Below are 27994 nucleotides of genomic sequence, written 5' to 3'. Positions count from 1 at the left end.
TGATATTAAAAAAATCATATATACACATTCTGTTGTTAAATTAGCAAAAGAAATATTCCGTTGCTAAAATATCTGTATTTCAACATACAAAAAATAAAAACATACAACATTTTGGACAATATCTGTATTTCATTCATCCAAATTTTAACTGAAATTGCCTTTAACTGCGAATATGTATTTCAGGAATGTGAGAAATCTTGGGCCAATCTTTACCTTTCTCGCTTTCACAACTTTCACCCAACATAGGACACATGTGAATTTTAAGAGAAGAAAGGGAGGAGGGCAACCCTTCTTCTGGCATTGACTCAATCAGAGGGCAGTAACCTATATTCAATGTTCCAAGAGAGGTGAGGTGTTGAAGCCTTGGAAGAGATTTCAGCATAGGACAATATTCAATTTGAAGAGTAGAAAGGGAGGAGGGCAACCCTTCTTCTGGCATTGACTCAATCAGAGGGCAGTCCCATATAGTCAATTCTCTAAGAGAGGTGAGGTGTTGAAGCCCCTTGTAGTCAAGAGATTTCAGGTGTTTTAGGTCATCGATTACAAGAGTTGTAAGACTTGAGGGCAGCAGCATCTCTTCAGGGAAGGATTCAATATTTTCGTCCCAACCAATAAGAAAGCGTGAAAGAGAAGGGAGCGTTTGCAAGCCCCATTGCATGCAGCCTGCAATGAGTTTGTTGCAACCCCAAATCTCAAGTGATTGTAATGTGGAGGGAAAACCCCCTTCTGGACACAACTCAACTTCTGAACAACCTAGGGACTCTAGGGAGTGCGATCCAGAAACTTCGAGAGAGTGCAACCTAGGAAACCTAGGAAGTGGAGTCGCGAGCTGCTTACATCCATGAATTGTAAGTCTTGTTACGCGTGGAAGGTGGTGACAAGGTAGGGCCTTTGCAAGGTTCAGGCATTCGTGGATTGAAAGCCACTCTAGAAGAGGGAAGGCTTCACGGCTGCCTTCGTCTGAAATCCACTCGCGCCACTCTGGCATCCTTCTAAAAGATAATGTTTTGAGGGATTTAAATGGCTTCTTCATAGCTGTACAATTCCCATAGAACTCAGAGCTCACAGTCTCAACTTTATCAAATCCTTCAATGGAGAGATCCTCTAAAGAAGCTAATTGCCCGAGCGGTGGCAAGGAGATGCAGTTTGTACATCCACTGAGCTTCAAGGACACTATATTTGAGAAAAAGGACTCTCCTACCCACTCCGGAAACCTTACACCTCCATAACCATCAATCTCAAGATCCTTCACCTTTCTATTTGGCTCTAATTTCTCAAGTGTGCTTGTTACGTGTTGCGGGTCATGAGTGTCACCATCCCATGTAAACCTCAGCTTATCAAGGTGCTTTTTACCTTTCAAATTTGCCTCACCAGCATCCCGAGCATCCACCACATTTTGAAGGTTCCGAATATGAAGATCTCCCCGTAGATGTCGTAGCTTTCCCAATTCTTTAATGCTAGTCTCACTCTGTCTTCCCACGAGAAAATAGTTCAACGTTTGGAGCTTTGTCAGTTGACCTATATGTGGTGGCATCTCTGTCAGAGCCGTGTCTTTGATGTTAAGATACCGCAAGTTGATTAACCTTTCCAGAGATTCAGGCAACCTTTTGATTCTAAATGTTCCTTGAAGATTCAGATGTCGTAAGTGCTTTAAATTTCCAAGATCAGGTAGGCTAGCAAGTTGTCGGCAATATTCCAAGATCAAGGTTTGCAAATTGAGAAGAGCACTCACTTCTTCAGGCAACGTTACTAAATCTGACCGAGAGAGATCCAAATACCGCAAATGCTTCAACTTGCTAGTTGAACATGACAACATAGATGCATCTCTACAATTAGTCATGAATAGCACTCGTAGGCGACAATGTGTTGACTGAAAGATCTTAAAAAATTCGGGAGGACACATCTGATAGTGTGGAGAAGTTCGGAATGTGCGTAGATGTTGGGCTTCACGGATGTTTTCTAATTTTGTGCTTGAAAAACCGCATATTGTATCTCCTACGAGTGATAAATGTCGAGTCCTTCTGGTGGCCTTGGAAGAATTATTTTCCCGCAACCTGGTGCTGAAGCAAAATTGACCGGACACATGGGTAGCCAAGTCATGCATGAGATCGTGCATCACAAAGCCTGATTGCACAAAAAATGTGGGAGAGGCACTTGATTGCTGGAAAAACGACCTTGACAAGAGATCATCAAAGCACTCAGCACCTGCTTTTTCCATCTCATCATCTACGGAGCAGCCTAAGAAGCCCTCTGCCATCCACAGGAGCACTAATTCATCCTTTTGAAATGAATAATCTTTTGGAAATATTGCACAATAAGCAAAACATTGCTTTAGATGTGGCAGGAGATGAAGATAACTTAATCTCAAGGCTGGGAGGATATTGTCTTTGGGTAAATCCCATAGATTGCTTTCCAATATCTTCTCCCACTCCTCGACATCTCTTTGGGTGCGTAGCAGACCTCCGAGTGTTTTTGCAGCTAGAGGAAGGCCTTTACATTTTCTCACTATTTCTCTTCCAATCTCTAGCAACTCTTCATAATCATTGGGAGTTTCACCACGAAATGCATGTCTGGCGAACACGGACCAGCAGCTGTCTTCCGTCAATTCTTTTAGATGATGAGTTGGAACAGTTCTCATGACTGATGCTACACTTTCATTGCGTGTTGTGACAAGAATCTTACTCCCTTGTGCTCCGTACTTCAGGGGGGTAAGAAACCTATCCCATTCATCATAATCTTCATTCCAAACGTCATCTAAAACAAGCAAGAATTTATTTCCCTGCAATCTCTCCTTCAACTTAGTCTGGAGCTGATCCAGATTATCACAAGCATGCTTTGAACCGAACCCCTCAAGGATAACCTTGGTTAACTTCGAAACACTGAAATCTTCTGAAACACAAACCCAAGCTTTGAGGTCGAACCCCTCTTGTACTCTTCTGTGATTGTATACAAGCTGGGCAAGTGTGGTTTTACCTACCCCGCCCATTCCCCCTATGGGAACGACACCTGGGTTTTCTTCATTTGCATCATCTGATAGAAGCAACTTCAGTATTGCTTCCCTGTCATCATCTCTACCATAAACACCACGTTCATCCACCAGAGAAGTTGTTGGCCTTTTAGGCGATGACGGTTCTTTTCCCGTGCGGTTGATCAAACCAAGGGCATCCTTTCGTTTAACTAAGTGATCTAGTCTCTCCTGGAGGCCTCTTGATTTTTCTTCCATCTCTCTCAATACCTTTATTTCAAGTGGGTTAATGAAGGTTTGAGCTTCAGCTTCCACCTCCTGCCGTAGAGCTTCATAAGCAATCTCATCCAAGAAGTCGTCGGCCTCATAGACAGCGTCTTTATACTCGGCCAGCCACTCCCGCACATCTGTCTTTGTTATCTGCTTCTCCTCAGCATCGTCAAGCAGCCCACCACCAGATATCATTGTTGTCTTCAACCTCTTCAGCGGTCTATCGTCAGGCAAAAATCTGGGATTCAATTTACTTGAAACTTCTTCGACAATCTTTGGATATTCAAGGGAAGTGGCATAAAGCTTCCCAGGAATACCACTTTGTATACTCTGAGGGCTAAACAGTAACTTCTTTTACATGCAGACTTAAAAATAAAAAACAGAGAGCAGGTGATGCATGAAAGTGGGAGATGTAAAAGCTACATTTTGCCGATAAAAACATAAAACATGATGTTTTTATTGTGGTGCAATGCATTGTGAAATGAGATCTATAGAAATATAAAAGCTACCGTAAAGAATTTATAAAATATTTAGAGGTGTTTGATATTTTTTTAAAGTATTTTTTATTTATAAATTTATTAAAATAATATTTTTTTCTTTTTTTTTTAGGGGTTATGGTTATGAATTTGAACTCTTTTAAAAGACACTAAATATTTATATAATTGTTGAGTTCAAAATTTATAGAATCAATTAAGATGTAATTAAACTGAACATGTAACCATGTTTATAATTAAAAAAAAAAACCAACCATGAAATGGATCGTGTGGCTCCCATTGCCCCTACCCCCATCAATCGATTATCATGCCATGCCTAGTCTTGAGCTATGATTGAAAGAAAAAAACACAAAAACAGCTGATGTCACAACTGGGTCCCATAGAAAATCATTCTAATCACGCTCCTCACATGGCTTGTTTTTTATTTGACTTTAAATATGTCAATTAATCATGTTTTAGATAATGTTTTCATAAAATAATTCAATATTACAGGATTAAGTTTAGTTAATCATGTAAGAAACCCATGCATGCTTCCAATCTACTTTATATATATATATATATATATTAGGATGATGTTACAAGTAAGTACTGAGGGAGTATTGTTACAGCTGTTATGGTCACTGTTAGTGCAGATTAATTAGGGTAGCTGGCAGATACATGGACACGTGTTAGAATTCATTTCACTCCATCGCAAAAATGAAGTGTGGATTATGGGAATCTTGACTTCACAAGTCTATGAATAAAAACAAGTGGAAGTGGCTGATGAAATTAACTGATGATATTGATATTTCAAAAGAGATATTCTAAATATTTCACAAGAAATAAAAATCAGCACTATCAAGGATCAAACCAGAAGATTGATTAAACGGATACCAAAGGAAAAGAAAACATTATCGATTTGGGTTTTTTTAAGCTGAAATTATCTTATGAAGCTCGTAATTGATGGTTTTATTTATTTATTTATTTTTCGTAAGCCATTGATAATGTGCTATCTATGAAGAAAAGTAAAGCAGTAAACAAAGAAGTTGAAATATCCTTTAATCCAACACCACAAACCGAGCGATCTGTGCCGTGGTGCGGGCCCCCTGGCTAGCACTGTCCGTGAAGACGCATGAAGAGGACACATTAAATTGTATATAAGAGGACACATTAACCCATTTCCCACGAAATTTCTTCAGTGTAGATCCAAAGCTCGTTAGGTTACAGCCTTAGTTTGCAGGCCTCATAGAAATTTCCTAGATCCAGGGGAATAACCCAACAAGGAAAAGGGTAGGAAACCAACCTGAAGTATTTTTTATTTATATTTTTTTAAAAAAATTATTTTTACCATTAACCTATTAAATTTTTAAAAAAACAATTCGTGTAAAGAACTAGCAAAAACTTTCTCTCTCTCGGCTCTGTAACTGCAAACATGTTATGCTCTGGACTCCATTTTACTCGGTTTGTCTTCGATTTATTTACCTCGAGATTCCATCTTTGAAAAAAGTGGGTTTGAAGTTTGATTGGAAAAACATCACTAAATGCCAAGTTTTTCACTTCTTCAGGCAACGTTACTAAATCTGACCAGGAAAGATCCAAGTAGCGTAAATACTTTTACTTGAAAATGTGTTAGGAAATATAGTTGTTGTTTGTTTTAAAATATATTTTAATTGGAAATGTTTTAAAATAATATTTTTTAATTTTTTAATTAATATTTTTTTTAATATCTATAGATTATTTTAATACGTCATAATTTTTTTATTTTTTTTTAATATTATTTTAATATATTTTCAAGTAAAAAACATTATTAAAAATAATCATTACTACACTCCCAAACACTCCTTAACTTGTTATGCTTTGGAGTCCATTTATGTGGGTAAGGGTGTACAGAGTGTGGTAATAGTTGTTTTTTTAAAGTGATTTTTTTTTTAAAAATATATCAAAATAATTTTTTTATTTTTTAAAAAAATATTTTTAATATCAGCATATCAAAATATAAAAAATATTAAAATATATATTAATTTAAAAAATTAATTTTTAAAAAAATATTTTTAAAACATAAAAATAAACACTAACTGAACCATATTCCATCTTTCTCTTCTTTTGGAATTTTACTCGGTTTCTCTTTGATTTATTTTCCAGGAAATTACATCTTTTTAAAAAAAGGGGTTTGATGGAAAATTTTCACTAAATGCCAAGCTTTTCACGTGATGTTATAATCATTTGAATGAGTGCTTTTTAAAATGAATTTTTTAATTTAATATTAGATTTATTTTTTATTAAGTTATCTCATTTTTATAATAAAGATTGTAAGTTTAGTGGATTAACCAAGTTGACTTGATTTTTTTTTAATTAATTTTTTTTTACAATTCTATATTTTAATATTGGATTAATTGAAAATTAAGTTTCATAATTTGTTTTGTTTGTTTTATATTAGGTTATTCTAAACTCATAATCCGGAAATAATACTTAGCGGGTTAACCTGAGTTGACTCAATCTGTTTTTTATGTTTTTGTAATTGAATTTTTTTTCAACTTTATCATTCGATATTAGGTTAGTTGGGAATTAAGCTTCAAAATCTATTTCAAATTATTTTCTATAAGGTTATCTTAGTCCAATGATCAAAGGCGTGATTTTTAGCATTTTAATTCAGGTTAAATGTAGTTCTTTTTAATTTTGTTTCTAGGAGGTTATCTTGGTTTCATGACCTAATTCACGAATCCTTTAATATTAGATTTGTTTTTTTATTGAGTTATCTCTATCTCATAACCTAAATTGCAAGCTTAACGAGGTAACCCAATTGACTTAATTTTTTTAATTGACTTTTTTTCCCAAATTTCATTATTTAATATTGTATTTCATTAGGAATTAAGATTCATGGTTTGTTTTAATCTTTTTTATTAGGTTATTTTGACCTCATTATTAGGTTATTTTTAATAGTGCTTTACGGGTTAACCCGAATTGACCGAATTATTTTTATGTTATTTTTTAATTCAAATTTTTACAAATTGCATCGTTCAATTTTGGATTTGACATGGTAAATTGAGGATTGCACTTTATAATTTATTTTTATTTACTCTTTATGATGTTATCTCGGTCTCGTAAATAGAGTTACGGATTTGATGAGTTAAATCAGATTTTTTTATATATAAAATTATTTCGATCTCATAACGAGTTATGAGTTTGGTGGATTGACTTGAGTTATTTTGATGTTATTTATAAATTTGATTTCTTTTTTTAATCTTATCCTTTAACATTTCACTTATTAAGAATTGAACTTTGTAATTTGTTTTAATTTTGTTTCTATAGGGTTATCTTTATTTTATAACCTGGGTTGTGAGCTTGATAGATTAACTCGGTTTACTTTTTTTAAGTTATTTTTTAATTGATTTTTTTTTAATAATATCCTCCAATATTCGATTGTTTAGGAATTAGACTTTATAGTCTCATAATCTAGATCATGAATTTGATAAATTAACTCTAGTTGACCCAATTCAATCTATTACTTTGTTATCTTCATATTAAAAAAAAAATATCATATTGAATTTTTTTCTAAGTCAAACTATGTTTTTACAAGTTGTTCGGGTTGCCTTTGAACAAGCTAAATCAACCGAGTCACATCGAGTCAATCCCCACATGATTTATTTATTTATTTTAATTTTATCCTTTAATATTTGGTTGGTTGAGAATTAGACTTCATAATTTATTTTCTATAAGATTATCATAGTCTCATAACTCGGGTAATGAATTTGACAAGTTAACTCGGGTTGACCCATATCAATATAATTTATTTTTATTTTAATATTATTTTAAAAAATATATCATTTTAAATTTTTTTTTGAATTAAACTATATTTTTACGAGTTATTTGATGAATTTCTTAACCTCTGAGGAGGCTATCCTGTCGACCAGAACCTCAATGACAGCAGAGAGAAGTGATTCTCCAATCAATGCCACAACCATCATGGTTTCTCCTCTTTGAAAAAAGGTGCTAGATGAAAAGATGAAATCTTATGAAGAAAAAAGTCCAAGTGTACTGGAAAAGAAAAGCAAACTTATAGTAGGATAGATACATAGTTTAGTTGGAGATTTTAGTACTGGATGAATATAAAATTAAAGTAGGATTGCTGTCGAGCTACAGAAATCGAGCAAACTTCCAACAGGCGGGCCAACGAGCCTTGATTTTCACATGTATATGTTGGTGTGAGTTATTGCAGAAGATTTAAGGGAGAAATTATAAGGGAGAAATTTAGGATTTGGCCGTTACCTCTAATTAAGATATATTTATGTATAAGAATAATTACCTATCCAGATTAGAATTATCTACCTGGATTAGAATTTCTTGTATAGCCTATATAATCATATACTTGTGTGTTGTTTTTAGATCAATAAAGAGTGAATAAATATTCTTGATGCATGCTTTTTTGTAAGATTTATCAAAACCTGGAAAAGAAGAACAACCGACTCATGGAAGGAATAAGTTTTCTGCCTGTATTGAATTTTGTTTCTCCCACACTTTTTGTGTTCTCTTTACAGAAGGGACTGATATATATACTGTATTCCTATATTCTGTTAGTATCGTCTAACTAACTAAGGAAAAAGAAAAGGGAAAAAGGGAGTGTAATCCAGCTTATGCTTAAAGTAATAATTGCTAGTAACAGAAACAAAAGAATACAATAAAGCATGTGTTATCTATCATCGTGTGCTTGTGATGGGAGAGCTGGGCGACTAGTCGTCGTGCCTCCACTGGTAGTAATATTCATGTCCCGTAATACCCCCCACAAGATGGAGAATGTAGGTTGACAATTCCCAGCTTGAGTAAGTGAGATCGCAGAAGGGAAGAGGGAAGTGCCTTAGTAAGAAGGTCAGCTCGTTGAAGGTGAGTAGGAACATGCATTGTGATAATGGATCCTTCCAAAATTTTATTTCTGATGAGATGACAATCCAGCTCAATGTGCTTCGTACGTTAGTGGAAAACTAGGTTGGAGGCAATGTGAATTGCAGCTTGATTATCACAGTAAAGAGTAGCTGCCTGAGAGTGTGTGATATGCAGATCAGTAAGTAGAAAACGAAGCCAAGTGAGCTCAGAGACGGTGGCATCCATGGCACGGTATTCTGCCTCTGCATAAGATCGAGATATTATGCTTTGTTTCTTGGATTTCCATTAAATGAGAGACTGACCAAGTAGAACACAATACCCTATAACTGACCGACGAGTATCAGGGCATGAAGCCCAATCAGAATCACAATAAGCAATTAACTCTAAGTTCGAAGAAGCGGACAATAACAAGCCTTGTCCAGGAGCAGATTTGATGTACCTTAGAACCTTGTGTGCAGCTGTCAAGTGAGTTTTGGAAGGTTTATCCATAAACTGACTCAGAACTTGGACTGGGTAACTAATGTCAGGTCTTGTGAAGGTGAGATAAAGCAATCTGCCAATGAGTCTTCTATATGTAGAGGGATCATCCAAACAGTCGTCGTCATCCCTGCATAACCTAGAATTTTGTTCCATAGGAATTGTGACTGGTTTACAACCAAGGATCCCGGAATCAGCTAGAATATCAAGAGCATACTTTCGTTGGAAGATGTGGATTCCTGTAGGTGATCGTGCCACTTCGATTCCAAGAAAAAATCTCAAGGCACCTAAGTCCTTGATCTTAAATCTATCATGCAAACAATCCTTGACTGCAATGATGTTGTCATGGAGCTACTGGCAAGGATTATGTCATCGACATAAACAAGAAGAGCAGTGAAAGAAGTGCTAGTAGACATGGTGAACAGGCTGTAATCAGCCTTGGACTGAGAGAAACCAAAATCCAACAAGCACGAGGTAAGTTTTGCATACCATTGTCTGTTGGCCTGCTTCAAACCATACAAGCTTTTGAGGAGTTTGCACACCTGTCCAGTGGTGCCCTTGTTGTACCCTGGTGGTTTTCTCATGTAAATAGCTTCTTGTAAGTCACCATGTAGGAAAGCATTATTGACATCGAATTGATGCAAATGCCAACCACGAACAACAGCAACTGATAGAAGACATTGCACAGTGACCATCTTGGCTACTGGAGAGAAAGTCTCATGATAATCGATGCCTTCTTGTTGAGTATACCCCTTTGCAACTAATCTGGCCTTCAATCTCTCTATACTGCCATCTGAATTCCTCTTGATTTTGTAGACATATTTACAGTCCACGGTGTCTTTCCCAGGAGGCAGATCAGTGAGAATCCAAGTCTGATTCTCTTCCAAAGCTTGCAATTCTGCATCCATGGCATTACACCAACCTAGATCCTTAACTGCTGCAGAATAGGAGGTGGGCTCGACCATAATAGAAAGTTGAGAAGAAAAAACTTGAAACTTGGGTGAAAAACAATAATATGAAAGGTAATTGGATAGGGGAAAAGAACAGTTCGTAGGAGGGAATGATACATGTGCCGCTGATTGAAAATCTGAAGTGAGTGCAGCTTATTGACAATGAAAATCCTGCAAGTATTTAGGGGCAGTCCTGTTTCTAATGGATTTTCGAAGTTCAATATGAGGGGAAGATGAGGGAGTATCATTTGCAATAGGACTAGAAGAGACTTGGGAGTGTTCAAGCTCAAAATCCTGAGGAGTGAAAGTAGGACTACTGGAAGGAGTGTTTGGTGAAAGAGGGATGGTGTCTTCATTCTGTGGAAAGCAATAAGAATCAGATGAGTGATCTGAACAAGGAATGGTCTGCAGTCCTAGTGTAGAATTGGAAGTGGAATGTTCTGTAGTGGTGGTACAGGGTGACTTGAAAGGAAAATGAGTTTCATGAAAAAGGACATCCTTAGAAAGAAATATGGTCCTACTATGTAAATCCATCAGCTTATAGCCCTTGACTCCAAAAGGGTAACCCAGAAAAATACACTTCCTACCTCTTGGATCAAATTTTCTTCTTCCATGTGAAATGGTTGTGGCAAAACAAAGGCACCCAAATATTTTCAAATGAGAATAATTTAGTTTATTATCAAAAAGAACTTCGTAGGGGGTTCGATTTGCAAGTATAGGGGTAGGTGTTCTATTTATAAGATAGACCGCAGTCAAGATACAATCATTCCAAAATGAGAGGGGAAGGTTAGATTGGAAAAATAGTGCACGAGCTACATTTAATAAGTGTTGGTGTTTTCTCTCAACGATCCCATTTTGTTGGGGTGTCTCAACACAAGTTCGTTGGTGAATAATCCCCTTTTCATTATAAAAGTCAGTCATCCTGAACTCAATACCATTATCACTACGTAGGTTCTTAATTTTACAGTTGAACTGCGTGTGTACTAGGTGGTAGAAGGATTCAATGCATTTTCTTGTTTTAGATTTGGTTTGAAGTAAATAGACCCAAGTTGTTCTAGATAAATCATCTATTAAGGTCAAAAAATACCTTGAACCATCATAAGCATTAGTGGAACATGGCCCCCAAATATCACAGTGTACTAACTGAAAAAGAGTAGAAGATTTATGTGCACTAACAGGAAAAGAAAGTCTATGCTGTTTGGCAAGGGGACAAATGCAACAAGGAGAAGTTGTATTTATGAAAAAGTTGTTTCTTACAGCAGGGTCATCTATCAACTTCATTCGTGAATCAGAAATGCGACCAAGGCGACAATGCCAAAGATCAATCACATCTATACTACTTTGAACAGAAATAGCAACTGAAGGGAAGTTCGGAGACAAACATGATAGAAGGTCAGCCAAGGATGAAGGAGAAACTGCTCTAGGAAGAAGGTGATACAAGCCACTTCTCACTTCAGCAATTCCAATCGTGGTCCAGGTGGAAAGGTCTTGTATAAAGCATGTATTATTTATAAAAACCAAACAACAATTCAGATTTTCAGTAAGTCGTTTAACAGAGATCAAATTAAAGGAAAAAGAAGGAATGCACAAAACATCATCAAGGGCAATCTGATTAGTAAGTTGAATACTGCCGAGGTGTGTAGCTGAGACAAAAGTTTTATTAGGCAAACTTACCCTATAAGAGACCTCTGCAATATTAGAAGTGAAAAAGGAAGGACTACACACCATATGGTCTGTAGCCCCTGAATCAATAATCCAGGAAATAGTATTTGACTTTAAAAAATCAGCAGGAATATCATTACAAAGCATAATTTTACCAGACATCTTTGAAGGTGTGAAAGTGGTTTTTGAATTGGATGGAGTTTGACTTGCCGGGGGAGCTGCAGTTAAAAGACCTTTGGGCTGAATAAGGCTCATGAGATGAAGATATTGCTCTTTCGTGAAAACCATTTTCTCCTCACTCACCTCCTCCTGATAAGGATTTGATAACACAACAGCTTGATTAGCAAAGGAACTTGTAACTTTTCCTTTGTACAGCTTGTGACCCGGTGGATACCTATGAAGCTTGTAACATTTCTCAACCATGTGACCACTCATATTGCAGTGAGAACATACTGGAGGCTCAGCATTTCCAGCCTTATAGCAATTTTCGAGTGTGTGACCATGTGTGTGACAATGTGGACAGTATGGCCTTTCTTTCCTCTGGTTTGCAAAATTTCTCTTAGTTGTGCTAAAAGGGGTATGTAAAAATTTACTGGCCAATGCCATAGATGTTGCGATGTCGCGGTCGCACAAATTAATTACCCTAGCTTAAAACACACAAGATAGTATAGAGCAAGCAAGTGGTCGATCCCACGAGGAAGTTTGAAGTCAGATTTTTATGTTGTATGTTATGTAATTGAGGGGTTTTGCTTTATGATGATCTAAAATCTAGAAGAAATGAAACTAGCAAACAAAATCAATTGAAACTGAAATTTATCAAGAAAACAAACCTTGGTTGCAAGCACACATCCACCTACGGAAATTAGAATCGATCCTTGAAACGAAACTCCAGTTTATATTATGAATTTTATCTTTTCTTCATATTGGTTAATTAACGGATCCGCCGTATAACTAGCCCTAACCAACAAACAATCACAGTGTCCGCACTAATGATTTAATCCAATGGCAGCCTTAAGATCCAGATAAATTCATTAATCTTAACAACCAAGTTGTCAATTTGTGTTGCTATGATCGAATGTTCTCCCTAAGTTTAATAACGTAGTTCCGCTACAATTATCAAGCTTAGTTGCTTCACAAGTTTATATACCACAACTCCGATTTTGATATCAAACTTAGCAATAAATTGTTCACAATAATAACTTAGAGTCCGCTCTAGCAATTAAGATAAACAATCATAAGAAATATGCATAGGAAAACAATCATACTCATTCATAACATAAACTGAAAATAAAATGAAGAATAAATCTCACAGTTCTTGAAATCCGAAGGTTTGTTGTGTCCTTGCAACCAAGAAAACGAGCTTAGCCTTCCATATCTATTGAACAACTACTCCTAAAGATGAAAGAATACATAATTTCTGATTTGTAGAGAGGAGAGTTTGTGTTTCCTCACTTCTTCCTTGCTGCTACCTCCTTCTACTCACCCTCTATTTATACACAAATTGTAAGTAAGAAAATCAAAGTTCAAGTGTGAACATCAATAGATGGTGGTAGTGTGAAGGCGGCTGGCGGCTGGCTGACTTGAGGTTGGTGGCTGGCTGTTGGCTGCTGGCTGACTTGAGGTTGGTGGCTGCCTTCCTTGACCTTCTAGAATATTTACTAGAGGAGCTAAATTTCTGGTCGGTTTGGATGCTTCTGGATGAAATTTGGATTCGTTTCTTCACGCAACCTGCTTGCTGGCAGAATTCAGCTGTCATCTTTGAAAAAACATATCTCCCTTATATGACATCGTTTTTGGCTGAATTTTGGAGCGTTTATAGAGCTTTGAGTAAGGAATCCAAAAAAATTGAGTTTGCATCAATTGGACTTCTGAAGCGCCAGATATTGAATTTTGAATGGGCAAAGGTCAACATTGGGCGACTGCGTGATTTGACTTTGAAGGATGTGATTTCCATGATCTTTCTCTTTTTATTTTTCTTGCATTACATTTCCAGAAAGGCATGGATGTTAGCTTTTTAATGCCATTAGAATCACTTCGTTTCGACTCTAGAACTCACGCTCTGCACAAAACATCGACTGAACGTCAAATCTGCCAATTTACTCCTTTTTGTATCTTTCATCCAAAAGTGCCTTCAAAACATAAACAAAGAATATCAAGGCATTTTATAGAAATAACATATGCAAAACACTAGTTAAATGCAGGTGAAACTATCGAATAATATGGTTACATCAATAGACTCACAAGAAGGAGTGTTGTTGGCGAGATGGTGGTGCTGCTCTTGTTGTTGGATCATTGAAAACACTTTGTTAATGTTGGGAAGAGGCTCTATAAGCATAATTTGATCTCTAGCATTATTGTATTGGTCGTTCAAACCCATAAGAAATTGTATAACATAATCTCTCTGATACCTCTCATTCAATATTTTCAACTGGCCGCATGTGCATAATGGCATTGGATTATAAACAATCATTTCATCCCAAAGAGTTTTAAGGTTACCAAAATAAGTACTCACAGAGTCCTTGTCTTGTCGAAGAACAGCCAAATCTCTTCTAAGTTGGAAGATACGAGGACCATTCTGCTGGGTGAAACGATCCTTAAGCTCTGTCCACACCATTTGAGCATCATCCACGAAAGCCAGAGTATGTTTGATATCAATACTGACTGCATTTTGTATCCATGAAACTACCATGTCATTGCACCTTTCCCACATTTCAAACAGAGGATCTTCCTCACTTGCTGGCCTAGCAATGATTCCAGAAATGAAGCCAAGCTTGTTCTTTGCCCTAAGTGCTCGACACATTGCCCGTGACCAGGTGACATAATTTTCAGTGGTGAGCAACTCAGTGACAAGAATCAAAGCTGTGTGGTCACCATTTTCCATACGATATGGATTATTTGGATCTGTGAAGTTGAAATAAGGAGAAACTGGTTTGGGACTTTGGGTGTTTGCAGATTGTGAAATTGGGGATTGTTCTTCCATGGTTTGATTGGAGAAAGAAAACAACTAACCTAGCTCTGATACCATGTAAGATTTATCAAAACCTGGAAAAGAAAAACAACCGACTCATGGAAGGAATAAGTTTTCTGCTTGTAGTGAATTTTGTTTCTCCCACACTTCTTGCGTTCTCTTTACAGAAGGGACTGATATATATACTGTATTCCTATATTCTATTAGTATCGTCTAACTAACTAGGGAAAAAGAAAAGGGAAAAAAGGGAGTGTAATCCAGCTCATGCTTAAAGTAATAATTGCTAGTAACAGAAACAAAAGAATACAATAAAGCATGTGTTATCTATCATCGTGTGCTTGTGATGGGAGAGCTGGGCGACTAATCGTCGTGCCTCCACTAGTAGTAATATTCATGTCCCGTAATATTTTTATCAATATATTCATTAAAAACATGTGGATATTGCACGTCACCCATATGACAAAAAAAAAATTAAATTAATGTTCCTTGTTTATCACAACGAATAAAAAAAGATGCTGCAGGAGTTGATACCGGATCGAGATTTGAGTTCAAGAACAAGTTGAAATAATGTGGCAAGAATGCTGACAAACAAATTGTGTTTACTTGAGCAGAGACAGCTGTGAGATGACTGGGAAACAATAATAATAAAAAACAAATGGTGATACTTCAGCTGTAATCATGAATAAAGAAGTGTAAAACCCAAATAAATTAGCTTTAAGCCAGTACGAACAAGACAAGTTGCAGTTCACTCTACCAATGCCCAGTGTCACATGAACAAGAAATCTCTAATGAAGAACAACCTTTCCTATACTGACATACAATTTTTAGTGGCTGTATATGTTATTCTGTATCTGAGATTAATTCTTTCCATGAACAAGAACTATTGCTGAACTTGATGTACAGACAGTCAGTAAAAGCTTGGCATTAGATGGTATGTATTCTACTATTCAGACCCGGAAGCATAAGAATTTCTTAAAGAAAAGAAGAGCAATCATCAAATTAATCTTCAATTAAGTTCTTAAAAAAATTGTCTCTTTATTGTAACTCCAAAATGTTCACAAATTCTGAATTAAGTTTAGAGATTTTTAATGCAAATCATCGAGTTCCTTACAAATCTGTACCACTTTATTGATAAATTGTTTATCAAAAACTGAGATTAGATCTCAGTTTTTTAGTGGGATCCACGTGAAATAAAAATGTGATTCAACTTAATCAAACATTTCAGTCCTAAACATGCATGAAAAATGGTGGGCGAACCTAAAAATGAACCCTTGTATTGGAGTAGTATCAATTTTGACTGCAAGGAAGATTTTGTATCAATTAATGTTGTTTCCAAATAATTTTGATTTCTCAATTGGGAACTTTGTTCAGTGCAATTTTTTTACAAAATTCATACCAAATATAGATGTAAAGATTAATTAAAATTTTGTAAAACTTGGGGGACACAATTGACTCAAAATTTATCACAACAAAATAAGCACTCCTGATTGAATTTATTATCGATTATTCTTTCTCTCTCTGTTTTTTTTTATAACCCGGAGTGTTCGGGTCAACTTACGCGCACCACAACTAATCTCTGGGCTCACTAAACATCCTGCAAGCCTAGTGAGCATGTAAGACACCGCGGAGGTGACAGACGTACACAAATGAGGCTTGAACCCTGGTGCAGAAAAAAGGAACAAGTCCCTTCCACCACCGTTGGGCCACAACCTCATGTATGTTCTTTCTCTTTTTGTTATCTGTTTTTGCGGATTATGGTTTGTAATTTGATAATGGGCTGTGAATGTTATCGTGTTCGAGTAAAAAAGCTTGGTGATGTTTAGTGGCTGAACCAGCTCAGACAGGATAACATCCTCAATGCTGCTGTAAACTACATGTCCCCTTACTCAAGAAATTTGAGGTCCTCTCAAAGTCATCAAAATTACTCTCTACTATCACTCTGTTTCTTGCTTTTGATGCAACACTAATTACTTTGCCACATTAACCCCCTTCAAAAGGCCAATCTCACGCTACAATATTCATCAATTCTAGCTCACAATCCTATAAATAGCCTCTTCTAACATTCCCTTACGGCTTTTTGTCTTATTCACACACAGCTCTTCTCTTATTCTTGACATTTTCCCGCACTAGTAATGGCAAGTTCTTTGAGCAATCCCCTATGATCATATCCGAAAAAAGCATGGAGAAAATGGCACGCCTGCATTTCTAGTTTCACACTATTCAAAGTGGGGAAAACCAAACAACCATGAGAATTGCTGGACCAGCAAAGACAATGGTAGCTTTGTCAGGACTTTCATGGTGGATGATCCATTAACTGAAGAGCCAGAACCTACTTAAAAACTTGAGGGAGGAGCACAGGGTATGTATGTTTTTGCTTCTCAACATGAATGTGGATTGCTTATGGTTTTGAGTTTTGCTTTTGTTGAGGGTATGTACAATGGGAGTGCCCTGAGTATTCTAGGTCACAATCCAGGTTGTTGGAGGTAGCGGTCTTTTCCGGTTCATTCGAGGCTATTCATTGTTGAAGACGATCTCATTCAGTCCGAAGACAAGAAACGCTGTAGTTGAATACAATGTAACTGTTGTGCACTTCCGAATGTTCTTATTATTAGTGGTATCTGCAGTTTTTCCTTTTCCCCATTTCTTCTACCTAGTGTCTACTTGTTGAACATGTCCGCTGCTTTTCGAAAGGAAGTATTTTGATATTCCTAGCAATGTTGTTCAAGAGTTCAGAATGATAGGTTCTACAGGAACATTTACAAGAAACTTGTGATATTTTCGGTTCTGACACAGGAGATTTGCAGGATATTTTGATTTTACAGTCGATGATTCTTTCTGGAAAAACCAAACTAATTTCCAGAGTTCAATGTATGGAACAAATATCATCCAACTTTTATCAGAGAGTAAATAAACATAAACAATTATCTACTACAACGTTATATAAATGGAGAAAATGTTTAAAAGTTTAAAAGTTGAACATTATGCAACTGCACATTAAAGGTTATCATCCTTTATACAAAGAACAGTAGCAAAATAATAGAAAGCACAGTCCCCATATGTTCGATAATCTTTCAATCGCACCTCCTAAATCTCCAAGCTGACACAGAAAATAGTGGTCTATCCTGCCAGCAAATAAGTAAACATCCATTCTCTTCTTTGATTTTATATCCATCATAGCCATAGCTCTGCAATAATCTGTTTGCCTGCAGCCTACCATGGTAGCTCAGAGGAATGCTCCCAAACCCAGCTAACTCGAGCCTCAGGATCCATTTTTCCAACTTCTCATGCCTCTCCTTTCTCTCAGTGCCCTCACAAGCGATGATGTTCTTAATTTCCTCCCCAAATAGCATCTTCTCAACCTTGTGCCGCTCTAATGATGCTCTCGATACAGTAGACTCCAAGCAATCAAATAGTGCAGCATAAAAATTCAAAGCTTTTGTGACCCTCTCCATTAAACTAAGCCCGTTATGATTTGATTCCTGCTCAGTTATCACCATCAATTTCGGTGAGAGACTCCTAAGTGCATTTAGAAAGCTGCCCATCTTCGGTGAAGCAGAAGGAGATAGTGGGGATAATTCTGAGTCAGGACTAGAGCTATAGACGTTGACCAAATCTTTCTCAAGCCACTCACCTAGAGTATGTCGGTTTTGGTTCATCCGTAAGACTCTCTGAAAATGGTTAGAGCTTGGATTCTTAGATCCTGATGGAGAGTTCCTTTTATGCATCTCATCATCCATGGCCAGGAGAGCATGCAGCTGAAGTACAGAACTGACAGCAAGAGCTTCTCCAGTCTTAACCCGCAAATTTCCAAGGTCAAGATTCTCTAGTTTGCTCACAATAGGATTGAACTGAAATGGGATGTCTAGCTTTTCAGCTTCTTCAGTCAGCCGAAGAGCCATTTGCTCTAACACCTCTTTCTTCTCATGAATACCTGTTATTCTCAAATGAGGTGGTCCTTCTGGCCGTGCGCTTAATGTTTGAAGAAGATTGATCCACTGGGCAGGCTCGGAGGAATTGAGATCGATGATATGAACCATCTTCTCCCCTTCCATGGCCTCTATAATGGCCTCATTTGTGATCACGTATGAAAGCTTTAAAAAGGGACAGAGCTCAAAGAATAATCTTTGAACAAGAATTTCTTCAGATATCAAAGATACTTGTTTTGGATTGAGAGCTTTGTGCAGACCAGGCCATCCTTTAAGAATGCGATCAGCAAGTGCTGCAGTGAAGTAAGCAGCAATCCGCTGCATCGTATCGCCATCAGGAGAGGCAAGATGAGAGATGTGCTCAAGGCTAATATTTGCGTTCTCAACACTACCAACCGCTACATGGTTAGCGCAGGCAAGAAGAAGATGGATCAGACACAAACCCCTCTCTTCAGATTTCAGTTCCCTCAGCCAAGGGTATGGTGATCCTATCCCTGGCGACAGTGACATCCATGGAAAGAACTGATGAGGTGAAGTTACAGATGATGATCCCTCTTCTTGAACCATTCCTACCATTAACGACGAGACCAAACTCAACACCCTGAACAAGAAAATATGACATGAAACATGCTAAAAAATAAGTCCATGTTCGATGAATAAACTACATAACATATATCTAAGTAAAAATTGTAAAACAGTCCAGAAACTGAAGATCATGATCTTTTCTACCATCATCTTAGTAAGATTCTTGGACTAATCTCGGTTAAAGGGTTAATAAGTATATTTTTTGCTTTCTTACATCTTCCAAATGACTAATCACAGCCTGTTAGAATATCTAAATACACACTAACACAAAACATAAGGTGATGGTTAAATTCCTAGGAAAAGAAAAAAAAAATCCAAGACAGGAACACTGAAGAAAATCAACAGTCCTTGTTACAAAGAAACAGAGAAATGTAAACAGAACAAGCCAAATAGTATCTCTTTTTTCTCTGAAATGTCAAGCTAAATTCAGGGAACTTTCTTTTTAGCTGAGGAATTGAGAAAAATTTCCAGATAAATATCATTCAATTCTTAAGAGTACAATGTCTAGAACCCTCCAGTAAGTATCTCTTTTCTCAATAATCACACTTATAATCAAACAGTCTAGTTTCCGTTCTTTTCCCACGCAATCTCTGTAACCAAACACAGCAAGAAACCAAACAAAACACACAGACACGGAGAAAAGCAAGCTCTACCGGTTTATTTTTTCTGACGAAAAAGGAAGAAGAGTTCAGAAATTTGCTCACTTATGTGCCAAAACAAGAATCAGAAGCGGGGAATTACCGGGGAGAGTTCACTGATTTTCTCCTGTGAATTACAGTTCAAAACCAGCAGTGAATCAAAATCCACAACTGGATTTTGAAATTCACAAGAAACCCACCAAAACCCCTGAAGAAAGTTTCAAGCTTGGCCCCACAATTCTCCTAATCTATCAAAGTGAACCAAGAGCTATCCGCTCTACTCCACAAAGGTTTCCTCTCTGGCCTAACCTTTTGTTTACAAAATGAGCAGTGAAATGGGAATTAAAGCTCTTGACTTTTAGGGTACTTTCCATGTTTGCTTTGGAGACAAAACAAGTGGTTGTTTTTGTCACTACTTGTTTTGTTGTCCATGGAGGGGGATCAGAGGGAATAATGGAATTTCTTGAAAACCAGAGCCCACTAGATTACCTCTCTCTCTCTCTCTAAATTCTGTGTTGTCTGTATCAATCTCTCTAGAAACACTCTTGTCATGGTGTGGAGTGGATGGGAATAATAGCTGGCCAAAAGCATGTGTTTTATGCTCGAACACAACAAGAATACAAGGGTGCCCCAACAAAACAACAACACCATTGCTTGTTGCTTAGTGGGTGATAGTGGGCATTGCAAAGCAAATCCTAACAAGTGCCAACAAAACCACTATTTGTTTCTTCTCAAAGGGCATTAGACCATTATACTATCCACTTGTTACTGTCTTCCTGCATCAGGACAAAGAGACGAAAAACCTCTGGAAAAAGCCAAAAGTAGATTGAAGTTTTTAACTTTAGGTGTGGAACCTTTGGTGGGAGTTCTTGGAATATCTAGTCCCATTCCTCGTTCACGATAGATGCATGAGATAACTACAATTCAATCCCAAATTTATATGCTAATTTACATATGAGTTCTCAACCTTCAAGATCTAGCCGGATTTTCCCTAGATTTACGTGCTCGTACTCGACTAATGGATTCGGATATGGATATTGATTTTAAGTGTCATCTTTGTTGAAATACGAATTTTAGGTTACAGGGGTGTCCAAATTTTGGATAGAGATATGGAGATCATTTGAATAATTCTTTTTATATATCAAGCTAATAAGTTCAAAATATCCACTCTAAAAAACAATTAATGTTATCCAATTCAATCTATGCTTACATATATTTTTATTTTTTCAAAACGTTCAATTTATGCTATGTTTAAGCCTAAATATATATCCAATAATAAAAAGCATGAATTTGATACATGAAAAACACTTTTAAAAACAGATTAAATCACGTTACTAAACGGAGCTTTAAGAGCTTTTCATTAGTTATATTTTAGTTGTAAGTCATTTAAAACACTGATGTATTATCCGATTGTAATTGTATCGTCATCTCCTTCCTCTTTCAATTCAATCTATAGCGATGGTGAGAGCAGAGGAAAGTGAGCTTAAGATGCCAATTTTATGTGCAGAAAACAAATATAGAGATGATGAAAACATGCTTAACCAAAGGAACCTTGGGGAGAAATTAGCAAGATTCTAGAGGTTTGGGATTGAATTTTTAATAACTATATAAGTTGGGGACTGATTTCTAGTCGTCCCTAAATGCTTTTTTTCTTAGATAAATCTCATAAAATCAAATCCTCAAAGATAGACCATGTCTTTGTTAGGTTAGTGGTATACCACATCATCACTATGAGAAGCTGAATATATATATGTAAGTGGAAGTTACAGCAATATTTTTATGGCACCCACTTACCTAATTGTTAATTATTTTCTTCTTTTCTCACTTTATATTTGTGTGATCTTTGTCTATTTAGTGGAGATGATGATGGAATCAATGACAATAGGAATGACCTACATTGGTCTATGTGTTGGCTCCCCTTGTGCGTGAGTTCCTTGTTTGAGGGATGTTCCCACTTCCCATTGATGAATACTTTTGGAGGTTAATTTTAGGCACAAAGAAAGTTCATTGAATCTACCACGCATTCAATCTTCTTTCATTTTTTTATAAGCATTGCTTTATTTTATCTAGAAAAGGAATTAAGACCATGTAATATCATATTGTTGAGTACCATGTTTTTTGTAAGGGTATGAGAAAAAGAAAAGTCCGATGTTATTTTCATAATAACTACTAGTGATAAATATAAGGAGAAAATTTAAAAAAATCAGTTGACTAGGTTTGGTTTGGTCATATCGATCAAATTATTCAAAATAGGTTAGTAGAAGAGGGTCAAAAGGCAATCAAAAGCACTCACTAAATACAAAATTGAGATCAGATATCCTTTATTCATTCATGGGGGTTGTAAGTTCAACGTCTAGTTATTATCTTTGGTAGAGAAAGCATGTGATTGTATGCATAGAAACGCTTAATATTCTTTTGGCAAGTCTCGTTTAGATTAGTTTGTGAGAGGAGCTAGAAAGACGAGAGAGAAAAAATCGAGATTTTCGTATGAATTGTAGCTTATCGGTCATAACAATGTTTAGTTGCCTGGCATGGTCAGTAGCAAGGAGAAGGACCTGAAATTCAGCTAAACCTAGGAGATTGTATTAGAGGTGGAGATTTAAGACAAAACGTGAAGAACCCACGATGGTGTGTGATGTGATGATGAAGGAGCTTGGCTTGTTCTTTCATCTTAATTTGGATGGATTCTCTTTGTTAAGCTAAGCTTGGTGCCTGTGGTGTACGAGAAAGGAATAATATTTGACACAAGAGAAAGAAAGGGTTGATGAAGAGGACAAGCCCTTGTCTTCAATTGATGGTCTAGCGTTTTAGCCTTAGTCACGAGGTAGAAAGTACTCCCAGAAATAAGACAAACTTCAACTCTTTGCCAAAGATCATGTGGCTAGTTACTTGCCATTCTTATCTGGGTAGGGTAATGAGAATCCTTAAAAAAAAGTACTAAGAAAACTAGCAGAGTTGTCATCTTTCTAATGAAATAAATTTCTTTGATTGAATGACAAAGGAATGATAATAATTATATAAAAAAAAAAACTACAGCTGTTGATTTCTAACTCAATCACGCTGAGTTGATAAACCAGAAGTAGCAGTTTTCATACACCAAAACTAAGTTTTTTTACTGATTAAATACTAATTAAGTTATAATTAACTCAACAATTAATTGCAGTATACAGCATATATAAGAGTACGTAGCTGAAACTCTGGCTATAGTTAAGGTGCTGGCTGCATTCATTTTTCTTCTGGAAAGGATGACTTGAAGAGAGTAGGCATGCACTTTCACTAATTGGTTCTCCAGGTGTTGCATATGTGGATCATCAGCTGACTTGTGATCCTGTTGAGCTGTAGCACCATGTGTTCATAACAGTATGATCGATAAGCCTTGCTAAAGAACAAATTAAGTCACTTTGCAAGAGAGAATTGTTTGACAGAAAAAGCCCATCTGAGATGATCCCACTTTCTAATTCTCTTGTATTTTGTCTCTACAACCCTTCATTCTGTGTCGTCTATTAGTATATATGTATTCTGTTTTAATAGTATGCTTACTAGTACTTTTAATTTATTTTTTTTAAAGCTTCAACGGATTTTGATTAGGTCCTGAGTCGATCTTAAAACACTAAAAATCAAAATTTTTTTTTTTCATGAAACCTGGCACATTTAAATTTTAGATTGACCCGCTAAACCGATCCTTGTAAATTAACTCGCTAAACCGATCCTTGAGATAATCTAGAAAGCCACATGCTTTCAGCCTTGTTAGAGAATGACCAGTTTGTTTTGGCTATCTTTGACATTTCAGGAATTTAGGTAGGCAGGCATGCCGCACGGTATCTTTGGACTCATCTTACCTGGTGTTCTCCGACTTGCTCAATATATATATATATATATATATATATATATATATATATATATATATATATATATGAGTTAAACAACAAATTCATCTGGGCTTATGTTTCGAAAGCATTCTAGAAAATTGATTTGAGTAGCAGTCAATGATAAGCAATTTTTTATTTTTTGTCAATAATTCCAAACCTATTTTGTAATGAGAAGTCAATAAACTAACTAGAATTATGAAAGGAAAAATCTAAAATGGTGGAAAGAAATTACTTGGCTTTTTTTTGAAACATATGTATATATTTTTTATAAATCTCTTTCAGTCATAGTTATTTTGTAGCATACAATAAGGTGAAATAATCAACGAGAATTGATGAGCTTGTTGACAATGTAGACAAAAGTAATAGATAAAGAGGTTTGTTGTGTTTCAAAACTCTCAATTACTAAAAACACCATAAATATGGAGAGACAACAAAAATATTTAATTTTTTATGTATCTAAGTCTCCACTTGCAAAAAGGCTATCACAACCCTTTATATAGAAAAATATAAAAAACCATAATAATACTTAATAGAAAAAATGAACTAGGGAAAATATTCCCTTCAAATAGAACAAAAAGGCCTAGAAAAACATCATAATAAAAAATAAAAAATATATATCTATTTTCCTATATATATATATAAAAAAAAAGATCTTGCTTGAGTCTCTCCGAGTTCGAAAAAACTCATCTTCAAGTTCAGTCTTTAATTAAAAATTATCCTCCATCATGAACATTCTTTTATACATAGGTTCATTTTATCATAAATTTCTAATAATATTTTTATGTGAGTCATCTCATTATTAGTACCACCGTGAGAATTTTGAATGATAGTAACTAACACAAACAAAAACAACACACTAGTTCTTTGATTTATTTTTCTGTAGAGAAAACTTCCTCGTACTATTCTACACAAGCATGTTATAATATGCAACCTCATCTAACTATGGGGTTTCTTTATAACAAACAGTATGGCAAAATAATCATTAATAATTGTTGGCTTCTCTTCGAGTCATGATTGTTTAATAGCCCATAACAAATAAAATAGCTTAGGATTGTACCATATAGCAAGCAATACCTGAAATTATTGGGATCTTATATCAATTGATACTAACAAAAATAACAAACTAGTTCATGAATATCCTTTTTTCATAAAAAAAACTCTTTTTTTATATAAACACGTCTTGTTATATAATTTTTTTTAATTATGGTTGTTCTACATCAAACAATAAAGCAAAATAACCATGGTTATTGGCTCTAATACTAATTAATACAAGCAAGAATGAAGGATAAAGTGATTTATTACATGCCAAAATTCTAAAAAATAAAAAAACGTAAGTCTAGATCTCTACTTGTAAAAAAAAAAAAAAAAAACTATTACAGCTCTTTTTATAGAAAATACTAAAACAAATCCTAATGATAATGAATAGAAAGAAGAAGAAAAAAAAACTAGAAAAGATATTCCCTTGAAATAGAAAAGAATCATAATTATATATATATATATATATAAAAGCCGATTCTGCAACAGTAGATCTCATGGTATGAAATGGTCATAACTACGATCATCAACCCAATACACTCCAAATTGAATTTCATTGAAAAGTGGAATCATACACGGAGGGAAAACCACTTACATAACTGTACCTACCATTGATGGCTTTAGCCCCAATGGCGAGGAAGCTTACGCCCCACGTTATTATTTAAGATTCAAATATCACGAGATATATACATTTTTTCTGTAAGTGCACTGTTTAAATATAAATAATTTATTTAGAAATCTGAATATAATTTAATTAAAATCTGATTAATTAAGAGAGAATTTAATGTTGGTACATGAAACTTGGACTAACCCTAATTGTTAGTTACAAAACCTTAGAACTACTAACAAACACAACGAGGATTTCTTTCCATCGAGATCCCAATACTAAAAATGGCACGCCTAGTATAAAACCTAATAACAATCAAACACAACTTGGATGGTCATTCCTCGGAAATCACAAAATAATTTCACCATGAAACCCTCAGCAACTTCTTCTTTGATCATTCTAAACGTTTTCATCATCTTACTAGCCTTCATTCCCTTCTCTTCTTCCTATCTGTTGCCTCCCTCAGTCCTAGGATCAGCCATTGTGCACCAAAATTATACAGCAATATCGAGTTTTCGAGTACTAAATAGAAGAGATTTAATTCAGTGTCCTGACCCCAACCCTTACCTTCGAATCAATGTTAGCTCAGAAAACAGCCTCTTGTCAGACAATGAATATGTCAATGTTACAGTCAGTGGAGTTTTTCTTCCTTCGGATGATGACTGGGTTGCCATGATATCACCTTCTGATTCCGAGTAAGAGTTTGTAGATGTGCATGTAGACATGCACGAATTGAATTGTTTTTTTAATCTTTTTGTAGCGTACCTTTACTGTGTATCATGGAATTCTTTTTGTGTTGTTTTGATGTATGATATATTGTCTCTAAATATCTACATTGCAGTGTCAAGAGTTGTCCTCTCAAAAAATCTAGATATGTGCAGACTGGTGATCTTAGTAAACTCCCTCTACTTTGTCATTATCCTGTTAAGGTAATTATGCCATATTTTGATTCTAAAACCAGCCTACTACAGCTTCTTTTAATTATTATTTTTATCAGTTTATTGATGTGATCGATTGAGTTTGTAGATCCCATGAAATTGTTTAAGGCAAAGGGTGGGTGCTCCTGAATGAATCACCTGTTTTTTTTTAGCCTGTTTAACTTGAATTCCGAAACAAATTATGAGATTAGAATAACATTAAGAGTGAACGTATAATTATAATCTTTGAATCTTTGAAATTGCAGGCACAATATATGAGCAATGATCCAGACTATCTGAAGTGCACTAAGCAGGAATGCAAGAAATACAACAATACTAATTGTGAAGTGTCAGCTTGCAGTGGTACAATATCATTTCATGTTATCAATATCAGGACCGATATTGAATTTGTCTTCTTTTCTGGAGGTTTTGAAACCCCTTGCATTTTAACAAGGTCTGGCCCTATGAAGTTTTCCAATCCAAACCAGCCACTACATGGGCATATCTCAAGCATAGATTCGACAGCAACATCGGTGCGTAAGATTGTATTTGATTAGCATTCTACGATAGATACAAGATATATAGATAAAAAGATATATACAGAAGGGATAAAATATATTTTGTTAAAAGAACAGAACTAGAGATATAAAATAAATCTATCGCTCAAAATATTTATGGAGTTAATTTATGTTCTTTCAAAACAGGAAAGATAAATAAAACATGCCCTGTATATCTTCGTCTTTTTTTGTCCGAGACAGTAACCAAACACTACCTTACATTAGATATAAAACTTGTCAGTTCAATAGTCATAACTGCACTAATCTTGTCGCTTGAGGAGTTTCATGCGTTGCTTTTGCTATAATTGACGTTTAAGCTTCTTGCTTATGTCGTAGATGAGATTAACATGGGTTAGTGGGAGTGAGGAGACTCAACAAGTACAATATGGAGATGGAGAAACACTGGCATCAACAGCAAAAACATTTTCGCAAGATGATATGTGCAGTGAGTTCCTTGTTCTGATTTTTTGGTATTTCTTTGGTTTATAAAACGTTTATGTAATGATTTTGAATCTTCTGAAAATTGTATGGAATTCATAGCTTCGGTTCTTCCAAGTCCTGCTAAGGACTTTGGGTGGCATGACCCTGGGTACATTCATTCAGCAGTCATGACAGGACTAAGGCCTTCAACTACGTACTCCTACAGATATGGAAGGTAACTATTGAATATGTCCCAAAATTTTGATTTATAGCTAATTGGACTTTATTCTTCCTATGAAGTGATTCGGTTGGCTGGAGTGATAAAATCCAGTTTCGAACTCCACCTGCTGGAGGATCTGATGAGCTCAAGTTTCTTGCATTTGGTGATATGGGGAAAGCCCCTCTTGATCCTTCTGTCGAACACTACATCCAGGTACAATACAATGAAATGTAACGAAGAAATCGAAAAATGTTATCATATATAAGTTGAGGGAAACAAAGATGATCCATGGCATCAATGTATTGACCAATGTTCATAATCCGTGATCATGTAGCCGGGATCTCTCTCAGTGATTAAAGCCGTGACCGATGAGGTAAAATCCGGGAATGTAGACTCCATCTTCCACATTGGAGACATAAGCTATGCAACAGGATTTCTAGTTGAATGGGATTTTTTCCTTCACCTCATAAGTCCTATGGCTTCTCAAGTCTCCTACATGACCGCAATCGGAAAACCATGAAAGGTTTTTCACTTGAACTTTTGAGTGTCTTTTTTCAGTGTCAGAATTGTGTGTTCT

The 27994-nt window shown here is 35.8% G+C and overlaps 4 protein-coding genes across 6 annotated transcripts; 1 reads left to right on the top strand and 3 right to left on the bottom strand.

Moving 5' to 3' along the window:
- Positions 1-5: 5 nt before the first annotated feature.
- LOC118031728 (putative disease resistance RPP13-like protein 1) lies at positions 6-3589 on the bottom strand (the record flags this gene model as incomplete). Its single annotated transcript, XM_035036225.2, has 1 exon — positions 6-3589. A coding segment is annotated over one exon (3429 nt), but the record flags the coding sequence as incomplete, so codon positions are not given.
- A 6577-nt stretch (positions 3590-10166) lies between these two features.
- LOC118031724 (uncharacterized) lies at positions 10167-14655 on the bottom strand. Its single transcript, XM_035036215.1, has 3 exons — positions 14084-14655; positions 11271-12243; positions 10167-10370 (listed from the first exon to the last, which is right to left on the bottom strand). The coding sequence occupies exons 1-3, from the start codon at positions 14653-14655 to the stop codon at positions 10167-10169; spliced, it is 1749 nt and encodes a 582-aa protein (XP_034892106.1).
- Positions 14656-17551: 2896 nt separating this feature from the next.
- On the bottom strand, positions 17552-20463 carry LOC118031729 (GRAS family protein TF80). 3 transcript variants are annotated; one of them, XM_073407987.1, is made up of 2 exons: positions 19859-20463; positions 17552-19170 (listed from the first exon to the last, which is right to left on the bottom strand). In XM_073407987.1, exon 2 carries the CDS (start codon positions 19143-19145, stop codon positions 17715-17717), a length of 1431 nt encoding a protein of 476 aa, XP_073264088.1. In that variant the 5' UTR covers positions 19146-19170; positions 19859-20463; the 3' UTR covers positions 17552-17714. The 3 variants fall into 3 exon arrangements, with proteins under 3 accessions (XP_073264088.1, XP_034892118.1, XP_034892117.1); XM_035036227.2 differs by having other exon boundaries at positions 17552-19138; positions 19896-20462; XM_035036226.2 differs by having other exon boundaries at positions 19896-20461.
- A 5188-nt stretch (positions 20464-25651) lies between these two features.
- Positions 25652-27266, top strand: LOC118031725 (probable inactive purple acid phosphatase 24). The gene is made up of 4 exons (XM_035036216.2): positions 25652-25998; positions 26145-26232; positions 26487-26753; positions 27114-27266. Exons 1-4 carry the CDS (start codon positions 25670-25672, stop codon positions 27264-27266), a joined length of 837 nt encoding a protein of 278 aa, XP_034892107.2. The 5' UTR covers positions 25652-25669.
- The last annotated feature ends 728 nt before the right edge of the window (positions 27267-27994 follow it).

This window comes from Populus alba, chromosome 3 (assembly GCF_005239225.2).
Source record: "Populus alba chromosome 3, ASM523922v2, whole genome shotgun sequence".
Lineage (NCBI taxonomy): Eukaryota > Viridiplantae > Streptophyta > Magnoliopsida > Malpighiales > Salicaceae > Populus > Populus alba.
Note: the sequence above shows the minus strand (reverse complement) of the source record. Positions and strands in the feature narration are given on the sequence as shown.

Excerpts from the sequence above, each read along its gene's own strand:
- LOC118031725 (XM_035036216.2), top strand. The coding sequence starts at position 25,670 with ATGAAACCCTCAGCAACTTCTTCTTTGATCATTCTAAACGTTTTCATC. Across the intron at positions 25,999-26,144 it reads ATATCACCTTCTGATTCCGA|TGTCAAGAGTTGTCCTCTCA; the intron begins GTAAGAGTTTGT and ends TCTACATTGCAG. Across the intron at positions 26,233-26,486 it reads TTTGTCATTATCCTGTTAAG|GCACAATATATGAGCAATGA; the intron begins GTAATTATGCCA and ends TTGAAATTGCAG.
- LOC118031724 (XM_035036215.1), bottom strand. The coding sequence starts at position 14,655 with ATGGAAGAACAATCCCCAATTTCACAATCTGCAAACACCCAAAGTCCC. Across the intron at positions 12,244-14,083 it reads TTGAAAATATTGAATGAGAG|CACAACTAAGAGAAATTTTG; the intron begins GTATCAGAGAGA and ends TACCCCTTTTAG. Across the intron at positions 10,371-11,270 it reads AGTTGATAGATGACCCTGCT|AATGAAGACACCATCCCTCT; the intron begins GTAAGAAACAAC and ends TGCTTTCCACAG.
- LOC118031729 (XM_073407987.1), bottom strand. The coding sequence starts at position 19,145 with ATGGTAGGAATGGTTCAAGAAGAGGGATCATCATCTGTAACTTCACCT.